This window comes from Rhinolophus ferrumequinum, chromosome 17, assembly GCF_004115265.2.
Source record: "Rhinolophus ferrumequinum isolate MPI-CBG mRhiFer1 chromosome 17, mRhiFer1_v1.p, whole genome shotgun sequence".
In the NCBI taxonomy this organism is placed as follows: Eukaryota; Metazoa; Chordata; class Mammalia; order Chiroptera; family Rhinolophidae; genus Rhinolophus; species Rhinolophus ferrumequinum.
This window is the reverse complement of record NC_046300.1, coordinates 11373679-11394047: the sequence shown is the minus strand read 5'-3', so window position 1 is coordinate 11394047 and position 20369 is coordinate 11373679. Positions and strand designations below refer to the sequence as shown.

Genomic DNA, 20369 nt, shown 5'->3' with positions numbered 1-20369 from the left:
TTCAGAGGGTTGACAGCTAAAATGTGTGTGTGTGTGTTTTGTTTTGTTGGCAGGAGTTGTAGGTCCTACGGCTCTGACAGTGAAAGTGACCGAAGTTACTCTCATCACCGGAGTCCCAGTGAAAGCAGCAGATACAGTTGAAAATGTCCCCCTTTTTTGATATGAATTATATCATATTTGTAAATATCTGGTAACTTAAAAGTTTAAGAAACTTAATGGCCGTCTGTTCTCTTTCAATATTAGAGATGAATGTCAAAAACCGGCACTTCTTAATTGTTACTTGTTTATTTACACGTGCGCAGGATTTAAAATACAGATATGTCTCCTAAAAATATTTTTATGCCACATTTTACAACTATGGAAGTGAATTTCATTTTCTTAGAACAAGAAACCATGATATTTTAATATAATTTGCAGTATCATTATAGGTAGACTATCCCTCTCCATCTCGTGTATTCTTTTGAACACAGGTTCTTTTCCCCCATTTTTCAGGTTTTAGCATATATGCTGCCAAGCATAGGTCTGTGAGGGAGAACTGTTAAAGGTGACCAAATATTTATATACCAATTACAAAGTCTTATACATATGTGCTCTTAAAAACACACCACCCAGAATTGATACTGATGGTAGCCAGGAGTATAAGGTAGTGGCTTTGAGGGGGGTTCTTAATTCATTCTTTACTTCTTTGTTGTCTCAGAGGATCAGGAAAGTGGTCGTCGTACAGCCCACTGTCTGTATTACTTCAGGCTGGCAGGTGAGGTTAAGAAGAATAAATCAGCCTTAACTACAAATACCTGCACTGTCTCTAAGGCCCTAACGTTTACTATAACAAACAATTCTATTCCAGTTCATGCTTTGGTGCTTGGTACCTGCCGGTGCCTCTTTAAGCATTGTTCTTCTGTATTGTTACAATGTCACGAGAGAGAGCTGTATTCACTTTGAATATTTGGAGATTTTTTTTCTCAAGCCACAGGTGTGGGCTGGGGGTCTCCTGGACCGGGCAGGATTGGCACAGGGAGTTGTGTGGCTGCACATAACTGACATGTGTGCCTCTGGAAGAGTGGGTTGAAGGATAGACTTCAAAAATAACACCAAAATCTAACTGCCACCATCCTGGACACTTTGCCGGGCTTTTAAGTCTTTCAAGTAAAAGACAGACCACAACAGTAGTTGAGCAGTTCTGAGCACCGGCATGTTTTTTCTGTTTCCGCTGTGACCAAACAGTGACTCAGTGAAGCCTTGACAGGAGTAAACCCAGGACAGCAGATGGAAAGAAAAGTGTATGGTACTGCATACATTACGCATTTTCAGTTTTGGGTGGTTCCCCCAAAAATGATTTGACCTGTAAAGAACTGGTGTGATTTTTTTTTTTTAATCTAGTTGGAGCTTTTTCCCCAAGTGTACTTAATCACCTTAGTGCCAGTTTAATCCAGTTATGCAGAAGAAATTCATATTGGATGTTGATGTAGAACTCTGTGCCAACCTAGCCCAGGCCTTGCCTGGTGTACTTGGAAAGTGGGAAAGAGCCCTCTTGGAGGGATCTGACAACCCTTGATGGATGGAGGGATGACCTTGGATATATTCAAACCATTACCCATAAAAGGTTCATAAACAGGGTTAAGTGGTCAGTTGTTTGCCAAGTTGATAGACGAGAGTACATTAAAAACAGGGCCTAAGTCAAACAAACGTACTCGCTAGTGAATACAAAACAATGTGTGATTCATATGAAGGGTTTTCAAAAGTTGCCTGCAGTGGAGAATATTGCTTTAATAATACTCAGTGGAAAAAAACTGCATTCAGAACCCAAACAAAAACTGCCAAATCTAATTAGGTTAAGAAAAGTTACCCTTGGGCAGTGTGTTAGTTTTCTATTGCTTTGTAAATAATTACCCCAAACCTAGCAGCTTAAAACAACACCCATTTCTTAGCTCACGGTTCTGTAGCTTGTGAACCCTGCGCGGTATGGCTGGATTCTCTGCTCAGGGTCTTAGAAGGCTGAAATCCCCGTCAGCAGGGCAGCATTCCTTTATGGAGGCTCTGGGGAAGAGCCTGCTTCCAAGTTCTTTCAGGTGGTTGGCAGTATTCCGTTCCTACCCGGGGCCTTACTCTCAGCTCCTTAGGCTGCTCGAATCCCTTCTTTGTGCTCCCCTCCGTCTTCAAACCAGCCCTGACCCGTGAGTCCTTCTCCTCATGCTTCAGATCTCTCTGCCTCCTCTGTTTTAAGGCTCATGTGATTAAATCAAGGCCACTGAGATAGTTTCCCTGTTTTCAGGTCAGCTGTGCAATAGAACATAACATCATCACAGGAGGGATACCATATGCCCAGGTTCCCGGGTCGGGGCATTTTAGAATTCTGCCTACCACTGGCCAGAACTGCCCACTGCCCCAGTGGGTGGAATTTTATCCTGAAAAGGTGGGCCCTGGAAGCCTGGTTTGTTTTCCCATTGGAAAAGAACAGCCTTGGGCTGCAGCGTTCAACTAGTGTGTTTACTGAATGAACTACAGAGATAGCTTTTCTTCCTAAGGGGATTGTTCTGTATTTTAAGTTATTTTTTAATAAAATTGAATTATGTTGTGTATTGTGCTTCTTAATAGAAAATGCATTATTGGACTGGTTTTGTAACGTCCTGTTTACTGCAAATGAAACATGACATAGCTGGTGTTGATTAAAAACTAGAAAATACTTTTGTACATATCGGCAATCGTCTAATTTGTATACACTTCATTTGAATTCCCCTAAAACTTGAACAGGGGACCTTGTAGAAATTAAAATATATACTTAGTCTAAGCCAGAGTCTGTGTATATTTCAGCTTTCTTTATTCATCCAGACTTCAAGCAGTCTTTCTGAATTGGAAGAGGAAACTGAGTCTCTGCTGACCCAGCCAGTGAAGAGACTTCATCTCCCTGGGGCTCATTTTCACCTCCTCGCTGAGCATTAGTGGTGGGCCCGAGGTGGCGCTCGAGAGAACTTTAGGCAGAGGTGGTCCCCTACCCACAGAAGCACTGATGGTGCGTGGCCCCCGCCTACTCCAGCCCTCCTCCAGCCCTTGGCCGTGGTCATCGGCTGTGACCTGCATACTGACGTCTTGGCTGAGGAAGGACTGGGTCCCAGTCTGTCCATGAGTTGCTGCGGAGGGGACAGCACATTTACCTGCTAACCCACCGACAGCCTCCACACGTCCCGTCCCTCCTAACAGTGGCTCACCGGGCAGGCACATGGCACTCACTCCTGAAGGCAACAGTCATGGTGATATTTTTAGCATCCTTAGGAGAATTTGCCAGGCAAATACAATTAACTTTTTTCTCCTTAGAACTCAAAGGAATTTGTATTTGCTCAGTGAATACAACATAACCTCCCACAGTAAGGCTTGCAGAGATTCAGTTTTCAAAATTTAGTAATCAGTAGACCCCCCCAGTCAGGCAGTTCCTAGAAGTAGTCCAATCAATGCGTTGCTTTAAAAGTGAAGGAAAACTCTGGTCTGTTTGCTGTGGGGAAATCCCTAAGTGAACTTTCTTCTGGGTCTTGTATTTTCATGAGCTCCAGGGTCTTTATTCCCCTCTGACAGAGAAGCTTTGTCACCTGGGCGGTACTGGGGGGACTCGTGTCAAGGGCTTTCCTACAGTCTTGACTTGTTCTGAATTAGCTGGGCATTGATTAGGAGGTAAGAATTCCAGGGAGATGCCCCCCTCAAGCGATTGGGAACACTGGCCGGACATCACCGGCAGGGACAGGAGACTCCACTAGGTGTAGTGAGAAGCCCTGCACGTTAGTCTGAGTGACAAGTGAAAGACCTGGACGCCAGGCCTCACGCTGGAACGGCCTGGGCTCAAGGGGCAGGTTTTTAGAAGAGGACATAACCCTGCTGTTACCCATAGTGAGGGGAGAGCCTGAAGTCCCACGAGGAACTTGTGATGGAAGGGGCCGGGCAGTGCCGCAGGACGCGCTCGGCAGGGAGAACTTTGGTGCTTAAAGGTGGCAGGCTCAAGACTGCAGAGGTGTCAGGAGAGGAGCCGGGTGCTCTGAAGGACAGGGACTGAGCAGCTGCAGTCAGTGCCTGCTGAGGGCGAGGCCAAGAGAGGTGTTCATGAAGGGGCAGGTGGCTTTACCCGTCGGTTCTTTAAAGGTTTCAGTAGAAAGAGGCAGTGCGCCCCTGCCCCTGCCTCTCCCTGCAAATCAGAAAGCCTTGGGTAGGGCTCTGCCTCTTGCAGACCTCAGACCCACCACTCAGAATGTGTAGCCCATCAAGCTCCAGCTCCACAGACTGAGCCTAGTTGCACTGCTGGCAGGACCCAGGCTAGCCTGGGGAGGGTTGTGTCTCCTACCAGCCTAGAGTCCTGAGGACCTCGGGGTAAAAAAGGAGTGACCTGAGGCCTTAGGACAGACACTCGCATTCTGCATCTGGACGCCTGACCTTGGGCCTCTGACTGCTCATCTGTAATCCGAGGCTAACGGTCCTGGGACTGGTCATCTCAGTTCAGAAGCCCTGAAAGAGGGTGCATACAACTGGTGCAACCGGACATGAGAACCAGGGGTGCTCATCCCTTCTCAGCCCAGGGATGAGGCAGCCTCCCAGGCGGCCCACAGGAGATAGGCGGCTGGTCACCCGGGCCCTCCTGCCACTGACATGTACCACCATGCCAGATTCCCGAAGAAAGAAAGGATCTCACTGGCCTTCATGCCTCTGGCCTAAATTGATTTTATTTTGAAGAAATAAAGGACCTCTATGAGCAACTATTCTGTGTCCTTAAGGGTTTGGGGCCAGAGCCAGAATGCCTGGGTTCAAGTTCTGCTCTGCCACTTCCGAAAGTTGGGTAGCTCTGGATAAATTTGGCCTTTGTAATTCTCTTCATCCGAAGAACTGGGATACTGAGGCCTCCTCCCTCCAAGAACTGGTGAGGAGTAAATGCTTCGAACCAAGCACATATCAAAGTAGTTAAGGGCCACTGCCCCCCCAGGGGTTTCACGTGGAGGGCTGGGCTCAATCACAAATGAGAGGCCTGGGGTCCCTTGAACCAACAGGGTGGGAGAGGATCCTGGACAGGGAGGCCTCGAATGCCAAGGCCATGACGTTTGGGCTTCGGGAGGGAACCAGGCAACCTGCTGGTTTGAATTAGGCCCCCGCCCCTCAGCAGCTGTAGCCTATTATTGCTGAGCTCAGTGGAGGGAGAACAGAAGCAACAGCCCCCCCCCACCCCCCGCCCACCTAACCCCACACCCAGAGATCTATGCTGCAGGGCCCTGGGTCAGCACCTAGTGGGGGGTGTGAATTTCCCTGCCACCCCAGCGACCCCATGCTGTGTTGTCACCTCCTATTTTCTGGCACTGGCCCCTGCGGTCTCCCTCCTTCCTCCATCTCAGCTACAGCATCTGCATAGCTCCATGCCCCGCAGAGGCTGAGCCCTGCACTGCCCCCCACCCCCTCACCCCGGGCCTGGGCTGGTCTTTCCAGGTTCAGTAGGGACGAGTCTGGGTTCCCCACCCAAGCCTGCGGACTGCTTGTTTGGATCTGTTCCTCTTCCCTGACATGAGAGAGAAACTTGGGGCTAGATGCTTAGGGAAGTTGTGAGAAAACCTGTGAGCTGGCCTCTAGAGGCAGGCGCGTGGCTGCTGACTTTCCAGCACTCAGCCCCTAGTGTCTGAAGGATCTTCAAGCTCTGCAGCTCGGCTCCACAAACTCCTGGCTCCCCACTGGGACATGCCATTCTGGTCTAGGATTCCCCCTCTCCAGTAACCCAGTTCCACCCTCCCCTCTCCCCCCACCCCCAGAAGCCTGCCTTGATCAAGCTTGAGGTGAAAGTCCCATGGCATGGCTCTCGCCCATGCCCAGAGAGAGCACTTCTACCAATCTCCATCTGGCCGGGCACTTCCACCCAAGAATCTGGACTCCACTATGTCAAATGCCTCTAGTTCCCTACAGATGTTAAACTGCCTCCCACCTCCTGGCCCTGGCACATGCTATTCTCTCTGCCTAGAGTGCCCTTCTGCCCTAGCTGATGGGCTTCAGCTCTGAGCAGCCCCATTTGAGCCCACCAGACTGAGCTCTTCAAACAGCCCCTTCCTGCCAGCTCTAGTGGGACCCAAGTGCCAACAGCCTCACAGAGCTCAGGCTCTGCCTGGGGCTCCCCCAGCAGATGGGCTCTAGGCCAGATATGTAAGAGGGGAACAGCTGGGCTCTTCATGGAGACTAACCCCCTTATCCCCCCTTCTCACCAAACCTTCAGCACCTCCTTTGGCTTGATTGCTGCAGTCAAGGCCAGTCCCAAAGGGGCCAACAGCCCTACCTTAGTCACGCGGGCCACAGCCCCCCACCAAGCCTTGGCTGGGAAGTGGGCCCAGAAGTGTCCCTGCAGTCCTCTCTGCCAGGCTCCTCCCAGCCTGTGGGGGAGGCCACTCGCTCCCAGCCTCCCCTTTCTCTGGCTCCTGATGCTGGTGCCTGGATGTGTGATTTGTCCTGCTCGAGACCTTATCCAACCAAAGGGTACACAATCCCTCCCTGGCCACCTCCCAGGCTGGTGCAGGGATCCACTGAGTCAGATGAGGAAGTGGGTTGGGAGGAAGATACAGAAGGCAGTCTTGAAGTGATTGGCGAGTGTGGCAAGTAGGCCACACCGGCCTGGCCTCAGCCTGAGACTTCCGGGAGCCGAGCCAGCTGTCCACAAACCCACCATGGCCACAGAAGTGCAGGATTTCTGGGGGCTTGCCCCTCTGTGCCCCTTTCTCCCTTCCCATCTTTTTCCACCAGGGTCTCTCGTCACCCTCCATCTGGCTGTGTGCGTTCCCCCGCTTCCTCTAGTACTCTTTAGTCACCCCCGTCTTTGCCCCTGAGGTGTTTTCCCCCTGGCTTAGGATGGCCTTGGCATGAGGGCCTCCCCATCCTGGCCTCAGGGGACGCCCTTGCAATCTTACAGGTCAGACCTTCACACTATAGGATGGTACCTGCCTGGGATCTTGGCCTCTGCTCCATTCTCTCCCTGGCACTCAGACCAAGTCACTCTGAACAGGCCCCAGAGTTCCTGCCCACTCACGAGTAAGGTGGCATACCCAGGGGATACTGCTACCGCTAGGCATGGCTGGTGTGTAAGCGTGAACGAATACGTGTGTGGGGAGGGATGAGGGGTACTCTGTGGTACTGCTAGGACGAGGGCAATGGGAGAGTGACCCAATATGGGGCAGCGGTCAGTTTGGGGTGGGGTGGGGGAGGGGTGAATGATGACGTGACCATATGAGAGACCCACAGAGGCCCCCTCTCCACAGAGGTGGTCCATCCACCACCCGGGTCCTGCCAGGCCCAGCACACAGTGGGCCCCCACTCTGCTGCCTGCTTAGCCTGGCAGTGTTCCTTTGTAGCCTCCTGCCAGCACAGCCAGCCCCCTGCCCCCACTGGTGTCCATGCCAGAGCAGCATTCCGCAGGCCTGGCTGCATCTTCCCAGCAGAGACTGAGTGGGGAGGCTACTGAGCAGGTCACACGGCTGGGGCACAGTGGGGCCTGGGCCTCTGGCCCCCATTCCTCATCTTGCCTCTGGGCCTGGACCAGTCACCTTAAAGGATGTGATCACTGCTGCTGTGGTCTGGGTACTTGTACCTTCTGTCCTGGGTGGACCTGTGCAGCCAGAGAAGCCACCAGGTGGGTATGGGTCTACCAGAACCAAGTCCTGAAAGCACAGAGCAAAATGAGCCCTGGGCTGCCCTGGGGTAGGGCTGAGGGGCCCGGCTAGTTGGAGATCCAACACTCACCCTCAGGTCAGAGCAGCCCAAGCCAGAGGGTGGGGGTGGTGAGTGCGGCTAGGGTGCCGTTCGGTTCCTCAATGTGGGGTCACTCAGGGGAGCAGGTGGAAGCCTTTTCTGAAGCTGGTTGGAGCGCGAATGCACCCAGCTTCTCGATCTCAGGGCCGCCTCCTATTCCGACCCCGCCTCTGTCGCGCAGCTGGAGGGCACCGAGGTTAGACCCTGGGACGAACTTCCCGGCGGCAGACGGGGGGCTCGGTGCAGCAGCGTGAGGCCGGGGTCCATCCGCTTGGATGGGAGCAGCGGGGCCTGGCCCCGGCGGCCGGAGGCAGAGCGGGCGGCTCCCGGACGGCGCACACCACACGTGTCCGCGCCCCCCGCCGGCACGTTGGGCGGCCTGGCCCTTTAAGCGTCCAGACGGCGGCCCCAGCTGACGCGCGGGCTCCAATCGGCGCCCCGCGCCCCCCGCCCGTCGCGCCCGAGGCTCTGGGGCCGCAGCTGCTCAGCGGCTGGACTCGCCGCGGCCCAGCGCCTCCGCCCGCCCGGCCGCGCCCCCGGGGGCCATGGTCGCTGGGCCCTGCGCGGGGGCGGCCCCCAGCGCGGCGCTTCATGGAGCGGCCCCGGCCCGGCCGCCGGGGGCAGCGCGATCCCGCGGGGCCCTGTGAGCCCCCAGCGCCACGGCACCATGGTACGCAAGGCCCTGCCTGTCCCCCCGCTTATCCGCCCACCTGCCCGCTCTGCCCTTCCGAGCGCACCGCTCGCTGGTTCGGGGTGGAGGGGCTGGAGGGATCTTGCCCCTCGCCGCGTCTTCCCGACCTCCTTCTCCGGGTCCCCGCAGGCCTGGAATGCGGATCTCTGGCGCGGCCTTCGGCGGGTAGGGGGTTAAATTCCTGGGGTGGGTGCCTGAGCGCGAGAGGCTGAGGTCTTGCTGGGCACTGGTGGAGGGGGGCGCTTCCCTGAGTCCTGACGGCGCCGCCCTCGGACTGGGTGATGGGGGGGAGAGGGGAGGTCGGATTCCCGCCCGGGCCTTGGGCCACGTGGGCGCTGGAGCCGCCCTGCCTGGGGATGCGGGGGCGCCTGGGCCAAGCAGGGTGTGTGGGGGGACGCCCGCAGCTCGGGTCCAAACTCCTGTGTGACCTTGGGCCGGTCCCCCGCCCTCTCTGGTCCTGTTTCCCGGGGAACGAGGGGGACATCAGCACACAGAAGGCTGGCATAGACACCCTCTCCCCAAAACAAGGAGCCTGCAAGTCATGAGCCTGTGCCCCTTGCTCAGACTGGGCCCACCCACTGCTGCCTGGAGATGGAAGTATTGGTGTGGAGGTGGAGGGTGCAGATGGATGCCCAGGTTTGGTTCTGGGACTTCCAGAGAGGCCCTGAGGCAGGGTACGGAGCCAGTGGCTTGGTGGCCATGGTGTGGAAGCTCTGACTCAGGTGAGCTGCCTGGGCAGGTGTCCCTGGCACCTGACCTCCCCCCAGCCTGGCTTGGAGGGAGGGTTTGAGGGCATGAAACCCCCTGGCAACAGGAGTGCCTGACCACTCCCCTGGTCTTGCATCTTATCCAGAATGGCCTGGCCTGGACTTGGGGGTAGGGTATGTGGTTGCAGCTGGCACAGACAGGTGGGGAGGGGCATCTGCAGCTTCAGGGAACTGGCACATCTGGCTGGGGAAGCGGGCACAGCTGGCGGGCCCTGCATGGAAGGTGCCAGGCTAGGGGGCAGCTGTGCCCTGCTGACGGGCTGCCAGTTATGGACTCAGGCAGCATCTGTGTGCCTTCTCAAAGAAGTCCAGTCACCGTGCTAGGTCGTGAGGTTCTCAGCCCCTCAAGAGCCACGGATGGTGCTGGCTTAGCTGGGGGTACTGCCTAGTGAATGGAGTCTTTGGGGCAGCACTCACCCCCAGGCTAACCCCCTCCTCCCCTGCTGAAGCAGAAGGCCCTGGCCAGGCCTTGTCTGGGCTCTGGGACTGGGCCTGCCCATGGGAAGGTTGGGTGCTTCCCTTTCCCCATGACAGGCAGGCACTGGAGGGTATTCTGGGAAGGGGAGCAGGGTGGACCGTGGCCTGCGGTGGGCGCCCCTCAACAGGCCTGGCTTTGACAAGTCCTTATGCAAGCCACTTCCTCTGCCACTAGTTGGCCCCTGGAGGCCCTAAGGAGCCCGGTTACTATCCAAGTTGCATCTTGACCCCTCACTGACCTGCAGGTGGCAGCAGCTCTTGGGAGATGGTTGGGGGAGAGAGTCTGAGGAAGCAGTTTGTCCCCAGGGGGCGGGAGGGTTCCCCAGATGCCTCTTTATAAGTCATGACAGGCCAAGAAATCTATCTACATGTCCAGCCCAGCAGAGAAGGGTGGCCTTAGCAGGGCTGGGAGGCCAGGGCCCTATTACTACTGCTCACTATGGGACCCTCCCATTCTGAGCCTCAGTTTCCCCATCTATGCAATAGGGGCTGGTCCCAGAAGACAAATCAGACTGAGTCAGGGGAGGGAGGCGGGAGGGGCTTGGCACCATATCCTGGTTAGATTGGCTAGGCCTTGACAGGCCAGCAGCCCTGAGACAGGAGATGGTGGTTTTTTGGCTGGTGGAGGGGTCAGGGGATAGGAGTTGTGGTGGGAGAACTCTAGGAGGATGGTGTCCATGGCCAAGAGCCTGGCTAGACTGGAATCTGAGAGATTCCAGTGGGTGCTGCCCTGGGCTGCTAGGTGTGGAGGGTGGGGCCCAGGGCAGGTTGTCCCTGGTGGCTCCTTGAGGCCCAGGGCAGATTCTAATTCAGGTAACTTGAGAAGTTGAGAATAGACACCTCCCCCCACACACCCACTGCTGCCCCACCAGTGGAAGGACTGGCATGGGGAGTACCGGGGTGGGCTGTGGATAGACAGGACCGGGGTTTCATCCCAGGGCCTCCAGGGAGTTGCTTGGGGACAGGGGAGCTGATGGCTTTGTGGCAGTGGGGCACGGTCTTCAAATGTAGGCTGCTCTGACTCAGCTGGACCCGGTCTGAGGAGGCCCAGAACCTGGAACCTGTGGGGTTGGTCCAGTCAGGCAGGTAGTCAGCAGGTATTGAGCATCTGCTGTGCGCTGAACCCATACAAGGGACTGGGCATCCTGTCTGCCTGTGCTGCCCACCTTTTGGGGAGACCGCTATGCTGGAGCCAGGAAAAACTAAGCTGGTCCCTACTGTAGGCACTGTAAGGTGCTGGATGTGGCCTAAGGGCCTGATAATCTGACCCATCAGACTTCAAGGGCCTTCCTCAGGCTGCAGAGTCCCCAGATGGTGTGGCCTCCAAGATGCAGCCATCTCAGAGCCCCAGGGCCTGGACCATACTTGACCTGGGGTCTGGGGGCTTAGAGGGAAAAGGGTCTTGGGGGCCTCCTGTGTCCTCCCACTCTCCCCCACCCCCCACAGAACCGCTGTGTGAGAGGAAGTTGCTGGTGGCCAGTCTTGAGGCCATGTGCAGTGGCCTGGTCCAAGCTCTAGCTGAGTAATAAGGGGCTAGCTGGATCTCACCAGCTTCCTCTAGCAGGCGGCAGGACCAGGTGGGGAGAAGTCCCAGGCCCTGGACTTCTTCACAGAAGTTTCTACCTCTGCTGCCCTCAGGCACAGGCCTTAAGGTCCACTGCTGGTGAGGTGAGGGCTTCCCTCAAGTGCTGCCCCCAGGGCTGCAGTAGCCAGAGGCTGGGCCGTGAGTGAGCCTGACTTCTGTGTGTGAAGTTTCTGGGGTTAGGCAGGCTTGGTTTTATTTGTGTGAGTGAGTGTGGGGAGAGAATCTGTGGGAAATACTGAAGGAATGGCTGTGTCCCTGCTGGGGTGACCACCTAGACACGGTTTGCCCTCGGTGGCTCTAGTTTTAGCGCTGAAAGTTCTGCATCCCAGGAAACCCCTAGGTCCCTAGCACACCTAGACAGTTGGTCATCTTACTCACTTTTCCTCGCTTCCCTTTTCGTTCCCCAAATAACTTCCTGTTTCACAGCGGAAGAGCTGGAGGCCCAGAAAGTTTAACTGATCTTTGGCCTCAGGAGGTCATGATCAGAGTCTGAATTCTGAGTGGCAAGCTGACTTGGGCTTGAATCCCAGTTCCTCCTCGTCTTTGCTTGAGCTTCGGCTCCTTTTCTGTGACGTGGAACCGAGAGTGATGGGTAGACTGCCTCCAGGATGTGGGTGCTGCTGGGACCACGCTGGCCTTCACCTGACCTGTGTCCTGTGCTCCGCAGTTGCTGGTTGAAAAGACCACCGACTCACCGGCGGCCGAGTTCTCGCTGGTGGAGGACGTGGCGCTGCACTTCGCCTGCTTGATGGGCCGTCTGAACGAGCAGCGCCTCTTCCAGCCTGACCTCTGCGACGTGGACCTGGTGCTGGTGCCCCAGCGCAGCGTCTTCCCAGCTCACAAGGGCGTGCTGGCCGCCTACAGCCAGTTCTTCCACTCGCTCTTCACCCAGAACAAGCAGCTGCAGCGCGTGGAGCTGTCCCTGGAGGCGCTGGCGCCCGGCGGCCTGCAGCAGATCCTTAACTTCATCTACACGTCCAAGCTGCTGGTGAACGCGGCCAACGTCCACGAGGTGCTCAGTGCTGCCCTGCTGCTACAGATGGCTGACATCGCCGCGTCCTGCCAGGAGCTGCTGGACGCCCGCTCCCTTGGCCCCTCGGGCCCCACCGGCGGCGCTGTGGCCCTGGCCCAGCCGGCTGCCAGCTGCACACCACCGGCCGCACCACCGTACTACTGCGACATCAAGCAGGAGGCCGACGCCCCGGGCCTGCCCAAGATCTACGCCCGCGAGGGCCCTGACCCCTACTCCGTGCGCGTGGAGGACGGGGCAGGGACTGCAGGTGGTACAGTGCCTGCTGCCCTTGGGCCAGCTCAGCCCTTCTTCAAGGAGGAGAAGGAGGGTGGTGTAGAGGAGGCGGGCGGGCCCCCGGCCGGCCTGTGCAAGCTGGAGGGTGGGGAGGAGCTGGAGGAAGAGCTTGGGGGTTCTGGCACCTACAGCCGCCGGGAGCAGTCCCAGATCATCGTGGAGGTGAACCTCAACAACCAGACGCTGCACGTGTCCACGGGGCCCGAGGGGAAGCCGGGCGCGGCCACAGGCCCGGCCACCATGGTGCTGGGCCGGGAGGACGGGCTACAAAGGCACACGGAGGACGAGGAGGAGGAGGAGGACGAAGAAGAGGAGGAGGGTGGGGGCAGTGGGGGGGAGGAGGAGGAGGAGGAGGAGGAGGGCGGCAGTCAGGCAGAGGAAGAGGACGAGGAGGAGGAAGGGCACAGCGAGCAGGAGGAGGAGGAGGAAGAGGAGGAGGAGGAAGGACACAGCGAGCAGGAGCAGGAGAGCTCCGAGGAGGAAGAGGAGGAGGAGGAGGAAGAGGAGGAGGGTGAAGGGGAGGTGGTGGGGCGGCAGGGCCCGGCGGGGCGGCAGGGCAGCCGGGCAGACCCCCCTCCCCACAGCCGCATGGCCACGCGGTCCCGGCGCCGGGCCCCCCCTGAGCCTGAGGAGGCCGGGCAGCGTGGTGGGAAGCGGGCAAAGCCGCCCCCAGGAGTGGCCCCGGCATCGGCACCAGCTCGAGGGCCACAGGCCACTGACGGGTTGGGGGCCAAGGTGAAGCTGGAGGAGAAGCAGCACCACCCGTGCCAGAAGTGCCCGCGTGTTTTCAACAACCGCTGGTACCTGGAGAAACACATGAATGTGACCCACAGCCGCATGCAGATCTGCGACCAGTGTGGCAAGCGCTTCCTGCTGGAGAGTGAGCTGCTGTTGCACCGGCAGACAGACTGTGAGCGCAACATCCAGGTGGGCCTCACGTGGCTTCATGACGTGGGCGGGCGGGACAAGGCGGAAGACCAGCCGAGGCCACACAGCCGCACAGGCTGGGACAGGCCAGAAGTGGGCCCTGGGCACCCAGCGTCCTGCTGCCTGCGTTGTCCAGACCGTCTGGGAAGACCAGACTTAGCCCCCTGAACAGTAGGACCAGCCCAGGCCCAGGGTGAGCCAATGAGGTAGGGCGCAGGTTGGTGAGCACGGCAAGGAGAACTTCGTGGAGGAGGCAGGTAGCACTGGCCTTTGACACGTGGATAGATGTGCAGATAAGATCAGGACAAACCGTAGCCTTGGCCAGTGAGCCAAGGGAGTAAGACCTGGAAGGAAGGAAGAGACGAGAGAGTGGACTGAGCACAGGAGTGCATGAGAGTGGGGACAACCGGCTCTGAGGAGAGATGGGTCAGTGTTTTAGCTGACCCATCCTTAGGGCTGTGGGAAGGCCAGCAGGGCCCCCATGTATGGCTTCACAGATGATGCAGGGCACAGAAGCACAGATGAAGGGAGGAGGGGTTCGCCCAGAGGGGGGCGCCATTTTCCGCTTGCCACAAAGACTGAGTGGAGCAAGGGGCAGCTGGGCAGGAAGAAGCCCTTGCATTCAGCTTTTTGGAGATGCCAGCTGGCCTGAGTTTGGGGTAGAGGGGCTGGATGAGGAATTTGGGAAGAGCAGGGGCTGCTGGGGCCAAGCGGGGAAGCTGGGCTGGCTGCCAGGCCTTGGGCCAGCTTGATTCTGTGCCAGCACGGCCTCTCAGGGTATGGGCAGCACACGGCCAGCCAGGCTGGTTTTAACGGTCTGGCAGGGATGGGGGCAGCAGTAGGCGGACGCTAATTGTCTGAGCTAATTGCTAATTGCAGTGCCCTATGGGGAAAGTGTTACCTGGGGGTTGGTTACCTGGTCTGCTCCACCCTTGTGTACTTGTGCCCACTTGCCTGCCTGCTGGGCTGCCCTTTGACTCTCCACCTGCCACACACCTGAGCCTCCCTCCTGAAGGGGAAGACACTTGTGTCCCTTCTGACCTGAGCAACCTGACCCAGTTTCTGCCTGAGCCCTGGCCTTGCCTCCAGGCCTCTGAGGGTGTCCTGCAGGGATGGGCAGGACAAGGGCCAGAGGAAAAGGAGGAGGGGAGTGTGGCCCCAGGGCTCTCACCACCCTGCAGTACCTAATGGGACCTGGTACCTCCTGACTGCCGCCTCCCCCAGCCAGCCCTTTGGGACCTATCTCTTTGGGGATATCCATGGTGTCAGGGCATGAGACCCAGCAGGGGGAGGCAGCAGAGATAATGCTCCAGCTCTGTCCTGACCTGTTACCTGAGAAGGGCTTATTCACGCCCACTGTGCACTGTGGCCCTTCAGCCAGTTAAGAGTCTCCCCTCTATAGGCAGATACGTCGTTCAAATCAGTACAGAGGAGGGGCTTCCTGGAAGAGGTGACCCCTGGCCCTAGTTAAGTTCAAGGATGAAGGAGGGCCCAGGCTATAGCCCTGGGCAGTGGGTGAATAAGTGTTAGGGGAGGTACCATCCCCAACTCCCAGAACATCAGATCTGGCTGGTCCTTGGTCACCAAGGGCTCTCTCCCCAGCATAATTCAGGTGAGGAAACTGAGGCCCAGAGAGGGGAAGTGACTTGTCCTTTGTCACATAGTCCTGACTCAGTACCCAGAGCCTAAAGTCCTCTCACCCCACAGTGTGTGACATGCGGCAAAGCTTTTAAGAAGCTCTGGTCCCTCCACGAGCATAACAAGATTGTGCATGGCTATGCAGAGAAGAAGTTCTCGTGTGAGATCTGCGAGAAGAAGTTCTACACCATGGCTCATGTGCGCAAGCACATGGTTGGTAAGTGTAGGCCAGTGAGGGATGGAGCCTGAGGACAGAGCTGGGCCTCACATCTAAGGGCAACGTGAAGGCGTGAGAAGGACCCTCGCAGTGGGGAGGCCTGGGGAAGCTGGTTGCAGTGGCAGGTTTGGCTTGGACAGGCGCTGGGGCCAGGGCTGCCGTATTCAGTTGGGCAGGTTGCACACGACACAAGGGCTCCTGGACAAGATGTCAGGAGCTAGAATCCAGCTGGCACAGGTTGTGTCTCAGTTTGAGGTCAGCTGTGCCTCTGATTCTTTGACCATCGGGTCCTCACAGGGCTTCAGGCTTCTCTGAATACAACTCCTCCCTCCCAGGGTCACACCTCAACACAGTAAAGTGGTCCCATCAGAGTGTGTTCAGCTACACCTCTGCCTTGGGCATGGCTGTCTCTCCCCTCTCGGTGGGCCTGGCTGCGAGTTTGATACCTCTGCAGCCCTCCCTTCCTTGCCTGCTCAGGGACTGGGGCTCAAGGGACAGGTGGCTAAGGTGGGCCTTTAACCCCTTTCTCCAGCAGACAGTGCTGGGGGCCTCCAGCAGGAACTGACTGGGAGAGGAGATACTGGGTAACCCAGGATTGGTGGGCCTTCTGGGCTCAGGTTCCCCAGCCCTGAGCTCTGTGGGGCCCTCCCTGTCTCCAATTGCTTCTTCCCAGGTCTTCCACCTCACCTGTCAGTGGGTTCTGCGGGGGCTGTAGCTAACTGCTACAGTGTCATCCCCTATAGAGCCCCAGCAGTACTACTGGGGTGCAGTACTACTGGGGTGCAGTACTACTCCTAGCCTCCTTTTATAGAAGAGGATGCTGACGCCCACAGAGGCTGTGCAGGGAGCCGGAAGCTGGGCCAGGATTTGCGCTGATGCCGATCCCATTGGGATACTTCCATTTTTCCCCAAAGCTTTGGGGGTGAGGTGGCCTTGGCTGTTTCCCTTGGCCAGAGGCTAAAGAAGGGCCTCCACACTTGCCTGACCAGACTTCAGAGCAGACAGAAACCTATCTAGCCCACAGGGAAGGGGGTCTGCCTGGGTGGCAGCCCCAAGTCCTGGGACAGAGGCTGTGAGGCAGGCCCCAGGGCAGGTGGGGTCCCCCAGAGCTGTGACAGCCATGGTGCCCACCTCATAGCCCACACCAAGGACATGCCCTTCACCTGCGAGACCTGTGGGAAGTCCTTCAAACGCAGCATGTCTCTCAAGGTGCACTCGCTGCAGCACTCCGGGGAGAAGCCCTTCCGATGTGAGGTGAGTTCCCATGTCCCCCTGCCCCAGGGGCCACCCAGGATGGGGCAGGATCAGGGGCAGCAGCTGCTTACAAACCATTGGAATACAGGGCTCGGGGAGGGGCCCAACCTCTGATATCTGTGGCCCTTGCCTCCCGCTCTATCCTCACCTGCTTGCCCACCGGCCTGTCCCCCACCACCCTACTCTGCCACCCCACCCCTCACCCAGTCCACACACATTCAGGGTGGGAAGGCTGCCTGGGCTGGAACCATGGTGCAGGCTTTCTGGAGAGGTGGAGAGAGGAGCGTCTCAGGCAGAGATGAGAGATGGAGCTGCAGGTGGAGATAAGGGGGCCTCCTGTAGAGAAGGATGGGGAGGGCCTTGGCTTGAAGCCTGAAGCCTTCCCCCACCCCGTCACCCCTCCCCACTTCCTGGACCCCATTCCTGCCTGGGCCCTGCATGCCCGTGGCTCCTCACCTCTGCCCCACCCCAGGAGGCCCCTGCAGTCAGTCATGGGTAAGCTCTTCCTTCCCTGAAGGCTGCTTCCTCCCTCCCTCCCCCGCCACACCCCAGAACTGCAATGAGCGCTTCCAGTACAAGTACCAGCTGCGGTCACACATGAGCATCCACATTGGCCATAAGCAGTTCATGTGCCAGTGGTGTGGCAAGGACTTCAATATGAAGCAGTACTTCGATGAGCACATGAAGACCCACACAGGTACAGCTGCCCCGGGGAGGAGCTCCACGCCAGGTCCGGGACCCCTCAGCCCTGCTCAGGATGCCTGGGATGGCTGCACCCCTTCTCTGAGGCCCCGGGCCATCATCCTCCCTGCCTCCCAGGGTCCCAAAGTGGCCCAGGGTGAGGAGGCCCGGAGAATGCCGGGGCTGAGCCCCACTGGGTCCGTGGGCGCAGGGAGGCTGGCCCTGGGCGGGGGTGTGGCAGTACCCCAGTGACACTGCTGCCCACCGCCAACCCCCAGGGGAGAAGCCGTACATCTGTGAGATCTGCGGGAAGAGCTTCACCAGCCGGCCCAACATGAAGCGGCACCGGCGCACGCACACCGGCGAGAAGCCTTACCCTTGCGACGTCTGCGGCCAGCGCTTCCGCTTCTCCAACATGCTCAAGGCCCACAAGGAGAAATGCTTCCGAGTCAGCCACCCTCTGGCTGGCGACGGCGCCCCCTCTGCCCCAGGCCTGCCCCCTGCCCAGCCTCAGGCTCCCGCACTGCCACTGCTCCCAGGGCTGCCCCAGACCATGCCGCCCCCGCCCCACCTGCCGCCCCCGCCCCCGCTCTTCCCTACCACTGCCAACAGCGGCGGGAGGATGACCGCCAACAACTGACCCCCAAGTGCACACGCAGGACCTGGAGTCCGGGGGCGACCCCGCTGGCCTGGCATCGCCGCCCCCACATCCAGAGGCCGCTGGACACGCTCTGCTTCAGACCCCTGCCCCTGATGGGGATGCGGGCTGGCAGGTCCCCGGAGCTGGTGGAGGACACCTCACTCCCAAGTGCCCCCCTTTCAATGACTCCTTGAAGCCTTTACTTTTTTTTTTTTTTTTTTTGGAAGTGAAGGAAAAAGAAAAGAGAGGAAACTATTTGCAGTACCCCTCTCCAGGTGAGGGGGATGCTGGAGGCAGCAAGTACAGTGGAAGAGGAGCCTGCATAGCAGGTGTGACTGGTCACTCTGCTGAGGCTTGAGCCAGAGGGGTTGTCCAGGCCCAGCCTGTGTCAACCTCAGCGGCTCATCCCCACCTTTCCTGGGCTCCCTAACTTGCCCCCTCATCCTGCAGGGTTTGGGGAGAAGTTGAGATGCTAGCCCCCTTTGGAGGAGTTGTGGACGCAGCCTGAGGGCTGTGGACACTGAGGCAGGGGCTTGAGACCAGATGCCCATGAGCGTGTTGGATGGGGAGAGGCAAGGTGTGAGGGCTGCAGACCCAGTTCTGCACCATGTGGAGTGGGGCAGGCAGGGGCTGGACCCCAGGCATTTGCCTTCCCTACCGATAGCCCTGCCAGCATTCACAGGGATTCCCAACCTGCCCCAGGCTACACTGAGCTCCCTGGGCCTCAGTGCTGTGGGCAGGCCTTGGGTGGGCAGACAAGGGCTCCCGCACCACCAGCTCCCAGGGGCCCTTGTAAGTGGGTGGACCCCAGGAGCAGGGCCCGAAGGAGGAGGCTTGGGCCAATGTTTTAAGGTTTCAAGGTGCTATCAGGGGGGCAGGGGGCAGGGCTGCCCCTCACCAGCTGCCCTGGCCGCCTCTCCCACGCTAGAGGAGATATGTATGTCTGTCTGTCTGCTCCCTGAAGGCAGTGCCAGGCTTCATCCTCTCCCTAGGCCCCGCCACAGCCTGCCCCTGGCTGGTGTCCAGCATCCTTCTCTCCTGGGCCTCTGCACTGGCAGTGGGGTACCCGTAGCATTGTCAGTGAGAGAAGCCTGCATGTTCAGGCCCTGGGCGCCAGGGCGGGATCCTGGGGGAGCCCCAGCCTGTGCCCAATGCTTGCCCCCATGAGGCCAGCACAGCACTAATAGGACACCCTTTTCTGTTGTCATTTAACATCTTGATTCCTACCTTTAAAAAGGGGAGGAAGGTTCCATAAGCTACATGTTTCCTAGTTAAGCTCTTTCCTGTTGTGTTTATACAATTTTGTTTGTTATACTCGTTGCACCTTAAACCCCTGCGACCACCCCCACACCATCACCTTCCCAGCATGGCTGGAGTGGGTCGAGGCCTGAGTCCAAGGGGGCCAATGAGGGGACTGGGCCCCATCAGCCCAAGGGCTGAGGGGGTCAGAACTCCTTCCTCTGACCTCCTTGTAGGCCCATGGCACTGGGGCAGGGGACTGGGCACATTTTAATCATCAATAAACGAAGCACTTTATTCTGTACAGATGTGGGCAGGCCCAAGGAGCCCGAGTGATTTGAGGGTCTATAATCCAAGCCACACAGCCTGGTCACTCTCGGGGCAGAGGGGGCAGTTCCCCGGCCCAGCTGAGTGGGGGCTGCAGCAGGAGCAGCACGAGCCAGCGCCTACAGACGCAGCCTCAGGTGCCCTTGCTGTTCTCTGGGCAGAGAAGGTGGGCCCCTCCCGGAGAGAGGAAGGCTTCCTGTCTGGCTCCCAGCTCTGTGGCTCCCCATCCTAAGGCTGGTCCTCCCAGGCCCCTGCTTTACTATAGCTCCCTTTCCTGTACCCCTTATTTCTGGGCTTCCATGATGTCCTCAGGGTCCCCCCTCCCCTTGCTATTTCTAACCTCTGGTCCCAGTGCCTGGCAGCTCTTCACAGCTGGCTCACATTTCCCCCAAAAAAGTTGATCTCCCCCAATGGTCTGTGGGTCGGGACCCCCATGGGTTCCCCAACCCCGTTATTGATACCAGGGTCTCCCATAGGGGCTGGTAGCCTTGTCACCTGCTAGCCCCACTGCAGCCTTAGTAAGCCTGGGAGCCCAGGCCAGGCTGGGCCTCTGGTCTGTCAGGCCAGACTTCGACAAGCAGCGGCTGGAGAGGAGTGTGAGGGAGCTGGTGGTAAAACCCTGTCCCAGGACCTGGGTTTCCTGTTCTTTTACACTTCTCCTCTGACGGCAGGAGAAGGGTCCTGACAGTAGGCTGGGCGCTGGTCAAAATGGTCTGGTAGCTTTAGGTGGCCACAGCCAAGCCCTTTCCTGGGAGACCCCATCCCAGTGGGGACAGGAGCCCCGTGTCCCTGGTGCTAAGTGCTCTCTTCCCCTTGGGCCACTGTGGGTGGGAGCTCCTTTCCAGCCAGACCACGAGGGTCTGAAGCAATAATG

At 58.1% G+C, this 20369-nt stretch overlaps 2 protein-coding genes across 6 annotated transcripts in view; both read left to right on the top strand.

Moving 5' to 3' along the window:
• Positions 1–2812, top strand: part of NKTR (natural killer cell triggering receptor) — a 47415-nt gene extending 44603 nt beyond the window's left edge. For 3 of the 5 annotated variants that reach the window (XM_033131820.1, XM_033131821.1, XM_033131822.1), the window contains one exon: positions 54–2811. In XM_033131820.1, coding sequence (XP_032987711.1) covers positions 54–141 — 88 coding nt within the window. In that variant the 3' untranslated portion in view covers positions 142–2811. Of the gene's footprint in view, positions 1–53 lie in introns of all 5 variants that reach the window. The other 2 variants (XM_033131818.1, XM_033131819.1) reach the window with 1 other exon arrangement.
• A 5448-nt stretch (positions 2813–8260) lies between these two features.
• Positions 8261–18161, top strand: ZBTB47 (zinc finger and BTB domain containing 47). The gene is made up of 6 exons (XM_033132329.1): positions 8261–8416; positions 11934–13499; positions 15207–15354; positions 16493–16608; positions 17161–17305; positions 17568–18161. The coding sequence occupies exons 1-6, from the start codon at positions 8414–8416 to the stop codon at positions 17927–17929; spliced, it is 2340 nt and encodes a 779-aa protein (XP_032988220.1). The 5' UTR covers positions 8261–8413; the 3' UTR covers positions 17930–18161.
• Positions 18162–20369: the final 2208 nt, after the last annotated feature.